The following is a 14,623-nucleotide window of genomic DNA, read 5'->3' on the forward strand; positions in this document are numbered from 1 at the left end:
TAGAAGGAAAGGCTGGAAATGATTAAGCAAAAATAGATTCAAGCATCCTTCATTTGACATAATACACAATGTAGTGCCAAAGGTAAGATGGTATAAGAGTGTAGAGTCAGTACAGCTCAGTTGGGAGGGAGTGTGCGTGTTTGTGTGTGTCTCCTGGTGCGTTCAGAAACACACATTTACATCTGCCTGCTTTGTGTGAGCTGTGTTGGTTTTGTTTTGTCACCAACAACAAATGATACACAGATGTTTTCTGTGAATAAGATTTCAAAGAAAACCTGTTTCCCTTCAAACTTTGTTGGTGCAAAACCTTCAACCCTCTCAGTTGCTTTTGGTTTCATAACATAACATTTCAACAGTTTTCTTCCACATCACTGTGCTGCAGGCTCTTGTTTTCACTCAGCTCGTGTTTAAACAGCTGCTGGTACCATGTACCTTGTTTATTTATCCTCATTTTGCATCATTTTCTGGTGGGTCAACACAGAAATCAATGCAAAGTGCTGCTTCATCAGTGGACGTCCCACAGTTATGAATTTGTTTTACATTTTTCACGGTGTGAAGAAGTTGAAATGTATCAAGGCTGACCTTTGTTGTAGAATTATAAGCAAGAAATTTATTACACGCAGAAAACTCTCCTGAGCTTGTTGAAATGCAGATGAGGATGGAAGCCAGTTAACCCTCAATGACCATAACTTGCAATGGACTTATAGTTTATTCAAAGATGTGCATTAAAAATAAGAATAATTATGAGATATGGACATTTTTAAATACATTATTTTTTTATATAAATTTAAATTATTTATATCTAAAATATATCTTATTTGTATTAATATTACATAATTTTTCATAAGTAAGTCTGATCTCAGGTGAAGGTCACACCTGTGTGTCAGGAAAACTATGGAGCAGTGCCACGTTTCAGTTCCTGGTTTGACTCTATCAGTAAAAGATAACGCAGTGATCCAAAACACTGTGGCCACTTCACAGGGCGGATGTGCAAACCCAACGCAGTGTTATTGAGAATAATGCAAATCCATGCCATAAAGTGTGCAGAGAATAAATGTGATGCTGCTTTGATTTGCAAAATACATTCACCACCTCAGATGTGCAGCATTGCTATCTGGAGTTTACACATCATTCAGGGGAGAGCAAAATGGTGAATTCAGTGTACAAAAGTGTTTCCACTTCTGTACAATGTGAAACCTATTATGGGTCATTCTCTAAAAATACACATGTGTATAGATGTCAATAGTCCTTACTGTGCCTCATTGATTCATTTCTGCCACTGCATGTAGTTTACTGTGGACAGTTTTAGAACTCACTGGAAAAACAGGTGTGCAATGATGTCATTGATCTTCTCACTTTATTAAAGGTGCCGTTAAAACAAACCAGACGGAGCTGTAACACTCTAATACTTTCCCCAGTAAGTCATGAATCGCTTATGAAAAACTAATTTGCAATCCTATAAATCTCATTAAATATTTACTTTTCAATTGTTTTGAATGGAGTCAGTTCACTGTTACAGCTGTCAGCGTGCAGGGGAACATCTGGAGATCACTGCAGAGACGATCATCTCAAAACCCCTGTGTAACTTTCAGACTTAATTATTCTTATTTTCAACCTACAGTATGTATGACCTTCGTCCTCTCTATACAACTACAAATATATAAATGACTGATCATAACACAAAAACAATCGATAGACCAGCAGCATCAGAGATCGGATATCTGCCTTCAAATATTCCATCTGTATTTTATTTCAGGTCTGTAGTGTATAAATACTTTACAGATGCTGATGTTGGTGGATTGTATGTTATTTTTAACTCAGATTATGATCCACTCCCCCTGGTCTCTCCTGCATCCTCCATGTGGTGCTTCACTTACACGAGTACACCGCCTGACTGCTGCACTCCCACTCACATCCTGCCGCCTCCTCCTCCTCCTCCTCCTCCTGCGTCACTTTCGGGTGATCCAATCACAAATTCATTTCCGCTGTTTTGCAGAAAAACAGAAACAAAACTTTAAATGTCAAAGTGTTTATTTATTTTTCCTTTTTTTCGCTCTGTAAATCAGATAATGGTAATTCAAAGGACCGTTCTGTGTCTCTGTATGGTTCATCTACACCAGATGTTTTCAGCTCCTCCCCGTGTGCTTGGTAAAACATTCCAGCCCACCTCTGGGAATCTGCTGCTTCCTCGGGACAATCATTTCACTTTGCTCAACATTCAGATGAGCCGAAGAACCCGAGCTGACCCAAAATGAGAGGACTGCTCGTCTTAGTCACGTTGGCCTCCTTCGCAACGGCTCAACACCAAGCATTGATAGACTACTTGGAGCGGAGACTGCTGGCTATTGAGGTAAGACTCACTTCACCTCCCTGCCCAACCTTTGGCTCCGGTGTCTGTATGACAGGAAACTTTCCAGGGACAGTAGGCACTGGCAATGAAACGCAGATGTGGGTAGATGCAGGAGAAATGCTGGGAAAAGTAGATGAAGCCAGCGATTTAAGAGGCACCGCAAAATCAAATCAATCGTCAAAACCCTCCAGATACTGTAAGTACATCAGACAAAGGTGACACAAAATCTGCATTGTGGAATATTTCTAAAATACTGGTTCTGAAGAAAAGCAGTAGAAAAAGTGAAGAAACTGTACAAGAATGAACATTCAAAACTCTTTAATGGTTTGTTGTGACAGATCCAGGGTGTGCTGAGTCCAGCTGTACTCCATCTGTTACAAACTTCATGTATTAGCATGATTAAGTTGAAAAATTCACAGTAAATTGCATGTGCCTTGTACACAAGTCGCAAGGAAAACGCACATCTTGTCATCTGAAAGGTTGTTTATTGTGATAAGGAATAATTCCAGAACTACCAGAGACACGGAAGTCTCCTTCCTGTGTGAAACTTTGGTTAAACAGATATTTGACTGATTTTTCTATGTAACACACAAATCTGTAGTCACTTATTCCACAAAACTCAACATGCTATTATATTTGACTGATTGTGTTTACAAAGAATTTCTTTGCACATTTCCTACAATTAGGTCAAAGGTCAGAGGTAAAGCTCTGCTCTGACTGAGTTCTTAAGTGCTGCTCTGCGTTTGGCTAAAGGACACTAGAGCAGGCTGCATGTCTGCCACATGTGGGCTGAAACTGGTCGTTTGACGAGTGCGATTCCTACTCATTAAGTCCTTCTGTCCCAATCTGTGCTCTGAACATGTAATTATGTCTTTTTAGTGGATGCGGTGCAGATGGGAATTATTACAAATATAAAACTTGTACATCTTATTCCATCTTGTGTCAAATTTCAGATGTAAATCTTCATTTTCACCTTCTTTCAAATCAGGACCGCATCTCTGTGTGGCACGAACAGACCAACCGCTATGCCTCAGAGCTGCGGGAGCTGAAGCAGCAGATGGTCTCTCAGCTTGAGAACCTGGACAAGGAGAAAGAGACGCTGCGCCTGAATCTAGACGGCGTGGGGACACGTGTGGACCGCGTCGAGCGCGAGCTGGACTACCTGGAGACCCAGAACGGAGCTCAGCCGTGTGTGGACGTGGACGACAAGCTGATTGAGCAGCAGGTGACACAGGTGAATGAGAAGAACAAGGCCAAGTATGAAAAAATGTCAGGTGAGGAAAAAAAATGCTTACATTTGCTATCAGCTCATGTCAAAAATAAAAATAATTGGTGCTTTGATTGAATGGAAGGATTCTGCGTCTCTTGTTTCAGACTGCAGACACATGATCTCCAGTATAAAAGCCATGAAAATCCTGAAGCGAGTGGGAGGGCCAAAGGGCATGTGGACCAAAGACACAGGCAGCGCCTCTGGGAAGGTTTACATATTGAATGGGACAGATGAGGACACCATCCATGAGTTCGCTTCTGTGCAGGACCTCGCCCGCTCTCCCGGCACATCTCTGGCCAAACAAGTGACGCTGCCCTCAGCCTGGAGGGGAACCGGACACGTCGTCTACAACGGCAACGTGTACTATGTGAAACAGGCCGGCGAGGTGATGGTGGTCAAGTTTGACTTGAATAACAGCTCTGCGACAGACAGCGCTGTGTTCCCAGTCCAGGACCACATCCCTGTGTACGGTCTGTCCACCGAGACGCCGATGGACTTGGCCGTGGATGAGGAAGGTCTGTGGGCGATTTACAGCACACGACAGAACGACAGGTACATCTCCATGGCCAAGATGGACGCCAACACGCTGGACATCGAGCAGATGTGGGACACAACTTGTCCGAGGGAGAACGCGGAAGCCGCCTTCGTCATCTGTGGTACGCTGTATGTAGTTTACAACACCAAGCAGCCCGGGCGCTCACGTGTCCAGTGTGTATTTGATGTCAACGAAATGGTGACCAGTGAAGAGGCGCCGCTGGTTTACTTCCCCAAACGCTACGGGAGCCACTCCAGTCTGAAGTACAACCCACAGGAGCGGCTGCTGTACGCCTGGGACGACGGCTACCAGATCCTCTACAAGCTCGACATGAAAAAGAAACTGGAGATTTGAGCTGAATCGTAGAGTGCTGAAGCTGTTTGGTCTTTAGAGGAAAACCACTCCACTATGAGGTTTCAATTTTCATTTCCCTCATTGAATTCTGAACTAATATGCAGATAATCACCAACCAAAGCCCCCATCTGTCTCCCCTTGGCCTCATTATAATATACCCCCGCCCCACACCTGTCCCTCACTAGAGAGAGAGAGAGAAGAGAAAGAGAAGAGTCAGTCAATCAATTGTTTGCCACAACAAGCAGTGTATACAAAGTTAATTGTCCGCCCGCTTCGGCCACCCATGTATGTGTTGCCTAGGAAAGTCACCACAAAACAACAAATAACATTTGTGGGTCTTTATTCCCAATTGTTAAACGGTTCAAAGGTCAGAAATATATAAGACATATATAAGAGAAACTAAATAAAGTGCATTAAAAAGTTTAGAAATAGCACTCTTTTTCTTCACTGAATGAAATGACGGAGGTTTACCCAGTTTCAATGTCAACATGGCGACTCACAACTGTAAACCACAATCAATACACAACCAACCGAGTGACGCCACACCTGCTAGTCTAGCTCGTTGTCATGCTACATTATAGCTCCATGTTTTCACGCTGTTCTTAACACTTACCACGCCTCTCCCGCTGTGTAGACACAATATCTTACCTCTAATTACCGGAATTAAATCTACGCGCGACGAGGCTTCCTCCCACACAGCAGCCGACATTTTGATCTCTCCTCCTTTTCTTTCCGCATCTTTTCAGACTCATACCTCGCGCGGTAAAAACGCTCTGGCACGGCGGCGCGATGACGTCACTCTTTCGTAAAGGGACAGTACATGGTATTGAGTAGTAAATGAATACAAATCAAGTACACATCAGTGACACCACCCGGTTACTTAATTATAGAATGAATCTTGTGCCAGTTCAAACGCACAAAATACACGCAGCAGCACCCAGTGTACATAAAGAGAATTACAAATAAACTCTGGTGACTCCTACAACGTAATTGGCTGCTACATTAATCTGTCGGACCTGTTTAACCGTCTTTTCTTTCATCTTGTTGCCTCGTGTCTCTGAGACTACATATTTACACCTACAGTGCACCATAGAACAGCATTTCCCTTGACTTTTCTCCACTTTTCTCTATCACTGCAGCTGTACTTCTGCGGGGTTTGATTTTTGACGTGGCGTGTCTCACTTTCTTGTATCTTAACACTATACAGTGCAATCAAGCCTGTTGTGAACCAGTGGAGCTCTACAGGAAAGTCTCAGATAAAGAACACAGCTGTTCTCACTCTTATAAAAGCTTGTACTGTAATATGTATTGTATGACATTGTACTCTGTTGATGACCATAAATCTTTTTCTTTTCAGACTCAATATCTCGTTCAATAGACTCATGAGCAGACAGTATTTACTGTAAATGTAGATAGACTTGATGTGTGTTGTTTTATTATGCCAGTAGGTGGCAGCATATACCCAATATGCTCTGGTTATGTTGAAGCATGTAAGAAACAAATAAAGACTGAGATGAAGGCACAGTGCTACATCCATTTATTCACACATGCTGAGAATTACACTTCTGAACATGTTCTTTAAGCAGATGACAATGACAGAAAGACAGTCTTAGTTTGGTCGTGGGAAACGAAATGAATCGTGTTGGTTGACGAGATAGGCGATGTTACTTTGGATTTTTGTGAAATAACTTTCCAGGCCTGTTATTGGTTCATATTTAGTAAATATTTGGTTTACATATGCATCTCTCAATTGAGAATCTCCACAACTGCCCCGGTCTTTAGATCTGAGTTGACAAGATACCTCACTATCAACAACTGTACACGGATCTAGGCCACACATAAGGTTACATTGTTGACTGCCCCTGGTAAACGAAGTAGTGCTGATTTTGTAAGTCTTGTATTTTTCCAGCAACCTTTTCAAGTTTTCCAAATATCCGTGGATGACATTGTTGATGGATCCAATTTTCGAAATGTGATTAGCATTCGGGATACTCAGCCGCTCTTGATGGATCAACATCTGGACGTGGAAGGCCGCTCCATTCACCCAGATTTTGAAGCCACGAGTACTCATCCCATCTGAAAGCAGGGTGTTTTTGAGGCGGGTAAGACCGTCGCTCAGCTGCCTTTCTGCTGTTTCCATCTGCTGCAATATTTGTTGTTCATTGTTGAAGTACATGCTGTGACGTTTCAGATACTCATCCATTGTATCCCGGACCGCTGAGGCCTTCTCTTCACCAAATACACGTCGTAACAGGCTGGAAACGTCTTCTGCGGGACGTGCGAAGGCCACACCGATGATCATTTCGATCAGCATGGAAACCATAAATGCTCCAAAGCCCACAGCATTGGGTACAAAACTCAGCTTTGCCGCACCTGCTCCCAAACCGGAGACGTAGCCTGGCACCTTGGTGATCAGATCATTAGAGAAGGCCTGCAGCTGAGCGTTAGAGTCTACACCAGAGAATTTAAGCAGAGAGATATCTATGCCTATATCTGGCATGAGCTTACATTCTGAATGATGAAAAGCTTCCCAATAATAACCAGCAGCAAAGCTGTCGTAGTCGGCTTGTGAGAATCTTTGTCCCATGGCTGCACAATGGATTGGTGAACTCCAAGCCAGAATCTGCCTCATATAAAGCCTGGATGATGAAACCAGGAACCAATAAGGATGTGATTGTTTATCAAGTGGTCCCAGTGTCCGAGAGGTCCAGGGGTTCGGATAGAAAAGTCAACATTGACAGTGGATCAGTTTCCAGTAATGAGCAGATTACGGTCACTGAAAAAGTGAGATGAGATTGTTTATCAAGAGGTTCCAGAAGTCCAGAGGTTCGGATAGAAAAGTCGACATTATTCTTTATCAAACTCATAAACTCATAACATGTTAAGTGTTATCAGACACACATTATTAGTCCAGTTCTCTGATGATGATGACGATGATTTAGCTTTGTCCACCCGTTTTATGGGTTCATCAGATCTATCAGAGAGCTCCACTTAAGGCCCGGAAACCAGAATGTTTTGTGGCCCAAAGACAATACAGCTACATTTGGATTTATTGTATTTAAGGCTAATTATTTTCTTTTGATCCAACCGTATACTTTGTTCAACCAACTACACGTGACTGGTGCGGCCCAAAGGCTGCAGCTTTCCTCCATCACATCCTCCTCCAACACACCAGCCAGGTCCAGACACTGTAGTCACTGGACATCCACACCTTTTATTGTAACATAGAAAAATAAATAGATTACTGTTTTCTTGATGGCATTGGTTTCTGTGAACACATGATTCGACCCTCTCAGACATTGAACTCTCCAACATGAGATTCATGAGTGTCATATTAGATTGATGGATGGGCTCTGTTTATTTTTCAGGTTCACATTGCTGCATGTTTGCCCACAGCTAACACTAAGTCAATATGAGTTCCAGTAAAACAGTTCAATGTCCTGCTGCAGCCACTGGGCCGCACCGGTCCAGTCAAGTCAAGTCAGTTTTACTTGTATAGCCCAATATCACATACAATGTCTCAAAAGGCTTTACAGACCTACAACATCAGTAGAATTCCTGACCCAGCCCAGTCTCTGAAAAACGCTGAAGAAAACCAGAAAAGAAAATCTGAATGTTTAACCCTTAGATGCACGAGTGACTGGACCCTACACTCTTCCAGAAGTGGGTCAAAAACCTGCACACAGGTACATTGCATTTCCCACACCTATTGTTGACTTTGCGATCTTTGTTACTTGGGCAGATCTGACACCTCTTTCTCTTTGGTTGGCCCTGTCTGCTTCTTTCCTGTGGCTGGGTTGTGGCTATTTTCATCCACTACTTTGTCGTGGTGCATCGTGCTCAGGAGCACAACAGCTTTTCCTTTCTTTCTGACATAGCTGACCATGGTAAGGCTGTCGTTGAATCCAAACTCTGTGCTATGAACCTCCCTGGACTTGGAAGGCTTCATCAGAGGAGGGATGTCTGGCTTGTTCTGACGTAGAGTCCCCACAATAGTGAGATCCTTCTCCAAGAGATGCTGCGCAAGAGGCACACTGGTGAAAAAGTTATCCATGGTGATGTTGCGACCTGTGTTTCTAAATCTACTACACAACTGCTGGACAATGTTTTCCCCCAGATTCTTCTGAACTTCTTCCCCTGGTTGTCTCCCCGTGTAAACTATACCATCTATTGCATAGGGAATGCGTGCATCACAAACCCAGAAGATCTTTAGGCCGTACTTGGCGGGCTTGCTTGGCATGTACTGTAGAAATATATTATATTATATATATTATATGAAGATAATACTTACACGTATCAGCTCTTGCTGTGTAAAATAATCTTCCTGAGGGGTGACACTTCTGATATAGTCTGTGTGGTCCACAGTTAATGTATTCCTGACAGCCACAGGTGATAAGAATCAAAGGTTCCCATTGGATTCCATAGAAAATGCATGCGGGTCATTTTTGACCCACTTATGGACGCTTGGGGTAGTAATACAAAAACTACAATTTCTTAAAATGTATAAAAGGTAAGTTAAAAATGTAAATGGCATTATATCAAAAACATGTTTTTGAGGAATACCTGGAATATGAAATGATAACAATTTTTCATTACGAAGATATTTCAAAAAAACAACCTCACCGGGTCATTTTTGACCCACTTATGTATCTAAGGGTTAAGGAAAAAAGGAAGAAATCTCAGGAGGGGCAGTTCCATGAGAGATTCCCTCTCCCTGTATGGCTGGGTGTGCAAAAGGAACTTCCATTGGGATTATACAGTGGTGGTAGAGGGAGCCGCAGAGTCCTGATGGTAGAGCACCCCTGCTTCCCTCTGGGAAAGCAGCCCATGGGCTCCACACTCAAGGGTGCTGGAATTTTATAAATATTATCTATACGTTGACTCCTAATTAATACTCTAATAATCTAAATGTATGTAATGTGTTAACTGACTTTGAATTTAACATGAATTTAATATTTGCTTTTTTATATTCATGTATTTTAATGCCATTTAATATTTATCATGTAAAGCCAGGATAACTTGCTGGTCGCTGTGGCAACAAATAAACCCCACTTAGAATCCTGCGTTACATCCAGAGCAGCTGCAGAGCCTGAGGGGGAAGATTACAATCCAACATAGAGTATCTCCTCCAATAAACACATGTGCAGGGAGTTTCTGTAATTGTATGTAGATTTATATGTGTTACGTTGTTAGTTCAGTAGGTGGCAGCATTTACCCAACATGCTCTAATATGTTGACCTCATGTAAGAAACAAATGAAGACACTGAGATGAAAGTATTAAATGTAATGTAAAGTATTACATTCTTTTATTCACAAACATTGAGAATCACAATCTGAACATATTCAACAATTCAACAATGGAATCAGTGACAGAATCAAACAAAAATTGTGTATGAATTTCATCAATCTTGTAGTTGTACAAACCATTTAATGCTAAATGTAATGGTTGTGTAGGCTGTGGATGAACACAAACCAAAGCTACACTGGAGATGTACAATGTCTTAATTCAATCCAGGGAAAGTGAATGTATCGTGTTGTTGGATGAGCAGGTTAATGTTGTTCTTGGTGTCTGTGAAATGTTTACTCAAGCCTGTTATTAAATCATCAGAAAACATTTTCGTTACATATGCATCTTTCAAATCATTATCTCTACAACGGTTTGAGGGTCTATGTTTGTCGGCACATCCTTTCTCGTCATTACGTATCCAACATTTGTCTTCACTGCATGAAAGGAAACAATGGCTTGAATCACTTAGGATAAACACAGTTTTGCTGAGTTTATATTTCTTGAAGTTTTCCAGCAAATCACGAAGTTCTCGCAAATACCAATCAATCGTATTAATGATTATATTAACCTCTGATACATAATTGGCATTCTGGATACTCAGCCGTTCTTTATGGATCAACATCTGGACGTGGAAAGCCGCTCCGTTCACCCAGATTCTGAAGGCATGAGTAGTCATCTGTCCGTCACTTAGCAGGGAGTTTTTGAGGTTGGTAAGCTGGCCGCTCAGCTGGGACTCCATTGTGTTTAGCTCTATCAGTAACTGTTCCTTATTGTTGACATACATCTGATGACGTTTCAGATACTCCTCCAGCGTATCCCGGACTGTTGTGACCTTCTCTTCACCAAATACACGTCGAATCATGTTGATAGTGCTTATACGAGTTGAGGCGGATGTACCAACTGCGATTTCCATTATCATGGAAAGAACAAGAGCTCCAAGGCCAGCGGCCGCATGGACATGCCCAGTAGTAGTCAAAGCTGGTCCCAAACTCTTGACGTAGGATGGCATTATGGTGGCAAGATTATTAGAGTATTTGATCAGTTCAGCATTAGAATCTAGACCAGCGAATCTAGCCAGGGCGAAATCCAGGCCTACATCTGGCAAGTTACATGTTGTTGATTGAGAATAAAACTCATCAACAACAGTGTAAATGTTGTCTGGTGTCGAGGGTCCGGTTCCCATGACTCCACCGTCAATCTGTGAACTCAGAGAGAGAGAAAGAGAGAGAGAGATCGAAATGCAGCAAGAGAATGAACTAATGTGAGGCCAGAATCTGCCTCATATAAAGCCTGGATGATGAAACCAGGAACCAATCAGGTCTCTGAAAAAGTGAGGCGGGATTATTTATCAAGTGGTCCCAGAGTCCCAGAGGTCCAGAGGTTCAGATAGAAAAGTCAACATAATTCATTTATTGCGCCAAAAGACAGAAGATCGGTTCCCAGACGGAAGAAGAGACTAGAAGCAAGCAAACGATGGGGAAGTCCAGGATCCAGAATGTCACAGCGTTCACATCCTCCAACTGAGACCTCGCTGACGAGAAAAGGCCCAGACTCCTCTGCTTTCCTGTGTGTCTCTCTCTCACATTCTGCTCAACACCGATAGGCTTTTTCTGCGTGAAACCGCAGAGAAACCACAACTTTCTGACAGAGAGAGTCTGCAGTCTTAGCCGCTTCCTCATAACAAGCGGTACATGTACGCACCATCTTCCCCTCAGTAGGTCTCGTTTATCGTACAATAGCGCTCGACAGATAACCGCAGATCGACAGAATTTCAGTTCTGATGAGAGACATGTTTGTTTTCTTCATGGAAATTCCATTTGAGCTGTGAAAGGAATCCCACGCAGACAAGAACCATCATGCACTGTACATTTTCATTATATTAGATATTAGAAATACACTTTTATATATTCTGATCAGTCTGCAGGCTTTATACCTAACTGGCGTGTTGGGAATCATGCTACTGATTGGATTTCAGGAAATGTCGTGAGCAGTGATTGATACATGTTCAGCCAAAGATCAGATTTATTTAACTCAATTCATTTTCTTGTTTACATTGCAACGTCTTTCCCAACAGCTGATTTCCCAATCATCTGCTATCACCAGGTTAAAACCCTTTTCATGTTTGGGAAGAGGTCAAAGTCTGAGACCAAATCGTGTGTGTAAGGGTTCAAAGCCACGATCAAGCAGAGCAGCCAGGTATCAAGTAATATGATCTATTGTGATGACACTTCCCTGTGTTGGTTGTGATTGTTGAGGGGGTTCAGACTGCCTTGCTCAGGAGCAGAGGGACTCACTTCATGTACATCACTGATTGATCACAAGGGGGCTCACTGAGGACAAGACATGAAGGAAGACAATGTGCTATTGTGGACCAAGAAGCCACCACAGTCTGTTTACTGCAGACTCCATCACTCCCTGTGTGGCTGAGACACACACAATCACAATCACAATCACTATCACACACACACACACACACACACACACAAACACACACACACACACACACACACACACACACACACACACACACACACACACACACACACACACACACACACACACACACACACACACACACACACACATTTCTATTCTCTTCCTTTGCTTTTGTAAATTTGTAATGAGGCTGCGTAATAGTTTACAAATGTGAGCAATACACATCAAGAGTTTTCTGTTGGCAGGCCGTTATTAAGGGAGACTTTTTGTGATCTTTGTTGTTAAGGTCATAATGCAGTTGAAATGGGCATAAATGTTGATCTGAGACCTGGATTATGCAATTCTAAACGCATGACTTAATGCAGCAGCAGGATCAGAGACCATCACCGCCACATAAACACCAAATGTAAACAACATTTCCGTCTTTATGTCTGTTTGTTAACTGCTGCGGTTTGTTGGAGGCCTGGACTCTATCCTGATGTTCAGCTCTCTCACCTGACCTCTGACCTTTCACAGCCGGGTTCATGGCCCTCTCAGGGTGGTGCTCAGGGGAGACAGGGGACATGATGATTTGGGGCTGCCACCTCTAAACGCTTCCACATGCTTCCGCTTTCATTAGTGTGTGTGTGTGTGTGTGTGTGTGTGTGTGTGTGTGGGGGGGTGGGGGGTAAGGGGGGTCCTTAAAAGTTATTTACTTAAAGGTTTTGGACATAACTGTTCAATTGGATCATTGTATTTATGACCCTTGGTTGGAATATGCTTAGGTTGAATAAATTATTTAGGTTAAATATCAATAATAATCCAAGATTTCAATCCTTCGTGAGTAAAGAATTCCAGGAGAATTCTGAAAAGTCAAATAAGACAAACTTGTGCCCAGCAGAATATCAGCAGTCTATATTTATCTTTTTTGTTATTGTTTGTAGTATTATTGTTTTGTTTTTTAACACCTCCACCAAGGAGGAGATGTTTTTGCTTCAGATTATAAAAGTCAAATATACACAGAGAAGAAGCATTTGTGACTGTGCTTTCTTCTTGTTCTCATTGTTATGAATCATAATGAGTGGTTGCAGCAGCAGCAGTAGTAGATTACATTACATACATTACATTACATTACATTACATTACGGTCATTTAGCAGACGCTTTTATCCAAAGCGACTTACAATAAGTGCGTTCAACAAATGTCACATGTTTGTCAGTCATACATGTGTGTAGTGAAAAGTGTAACAGAATAAACCAACTGAGCTTCTGCTTTTAGTAAAACAAATAAAGGCAAAGTGTAGCCTCATGTTTGGGTCAGGACCTCTGCTTCTGCCAGTCTGAACCTCTCTTAAGTCAACAATGACGGGAAGAAGATCATTATAAGCTTCTGATCAATCAGTGACCTGGGGAAAAGTACTAAAGCAAACAGAGCCCATTTGGGATGCCAGTGTATCCCAGACATTTGATTTGATAGGTAATGGTTAATAATTATCTGAGCTAGAATGATGTTCCAGTTTTTGTGTTTTACATTCTGAGTGTAACATCCTTCCATTATAAGATACAGTAGATCTGTATCTGAAGATGAGTCAACTTTAAACCAAGACACAGTTACAGACAAACACCACTCACACTGAAACCACACACACACACACACACACGCGCACACACACACACACACACACACACACACACACACACACACACACACACACACACAAACACACACACACACTAACAGCCACAACTGGATCAATCAGCAGCAGATATGCAGGCATTCTACATGGCACCTATGGGATCCTACACACCAAACAAGTCCTCTCTCTCAGCCATGAGAGTTTAAGCGATCACAGTCACTCTACATGGAAATCTTGGGACAACTGAACTGGTTGAGACAAACATGCTGGTCTACATGGACTGAACAGAGTTGTGTACAACGTCAGCGTCGGAGGTTATTGACCATATCTTACTGGTATTACAGCGCCACCATCAGGCCCACTGATGTAGACATCACACACACTCTCCGCATAGACTGAAACCAGCAAACAGCTTGAGCCAGTTGGGAGAAATTTGCTGCATTAAGGTGAAAGCTGAAAAAGCCCGTAACATGTCTGTGGCCACTCCCTGTCAGTGCAGCTGGATTCTCTCTTATCCAGCTGCTGTTTGCACAGGTTGGAGAAGCTTGAAGAGGCTCTTTGATGGCTGCGGCTCGCGTGCTGTAGAGGTGTGTGTGTGTGTGTGTGTGTGTGTGTGTGTGTGGAGCTTGGAGGCTGAGTTCATCCTCACACTCAAGTTTCAAATCAAGACAAATACAGAAGTAAAGTTTGCGAGAGATGCGTGCAGAGAGAGAGATGGATTTTTTATCATATATATATATATCTAGTCTGTGTGTGATGGTTGGAGGCACCTGAGGA

At 42.4% G+C, this 14,623-nt stretch overlaps 1 protein-coding gene and 1 long non-coding RNA gene across 2 annotated transcripts; both read left to right on the plus strand.

Moving 5' to 3' along the window:
• The first annotated feature begins 2,015 nt into the window (after positions 1-2,015).
• On the plus strand, positions 2,016-6,027 carry LOC142996303 (olfactomedin-like protein 3A). Its single transcript, XM_076147261.1, has 3 exons — positions 2,016-2,350; positions 3,339-3,624; positions 3,725-6,027. Exons 1-3 carry the CDS (start codon positions 2,252-2,254, stop codon positions 4,507-4,509), a joined length of 1,170 nt encoding a protein of 389 aa, XP_076003376.1. The 5' UTR covers positions 2,016-2,251; the 3' UTR covers positions 4,510-6,027.
• Positions 6,028-7,957: 1,930 nt separating this feature from the next.
• LOC142996307 (uncharacterized) lies at positions 7,958-11,029 on the plus strand. The gene is made up of 2 exons (XR_012961748.1): positions 7,958-8,124; positions 9,165-11,029. It is a non-coding gene; the product is annotated as an uncharacterized LOC142996307 (long non-coding RNA).
• Positions 11,030-14,623: the final 3,594 nt, after the last annotated feature.

The sequence above is a fragment of the Genypterus blacodes genome, unplaced genomic scaffold (genome assembly GCF_046128005.1).
Source record: "Genypterus blacodes isolate CSIRO-AG114 ecotype Tasmania unplaced genomic scaffold, CSIRO-AGI_Gbla_v1 ptg000037l_1, whole genome shotgun sequence".
Lineage (NCBI taxonomy): Eukaryota > Metazoa > Chordata > Actinopteri > Ophidiiformes > Ophidiidae > Genypterus > Genypterus blacodes.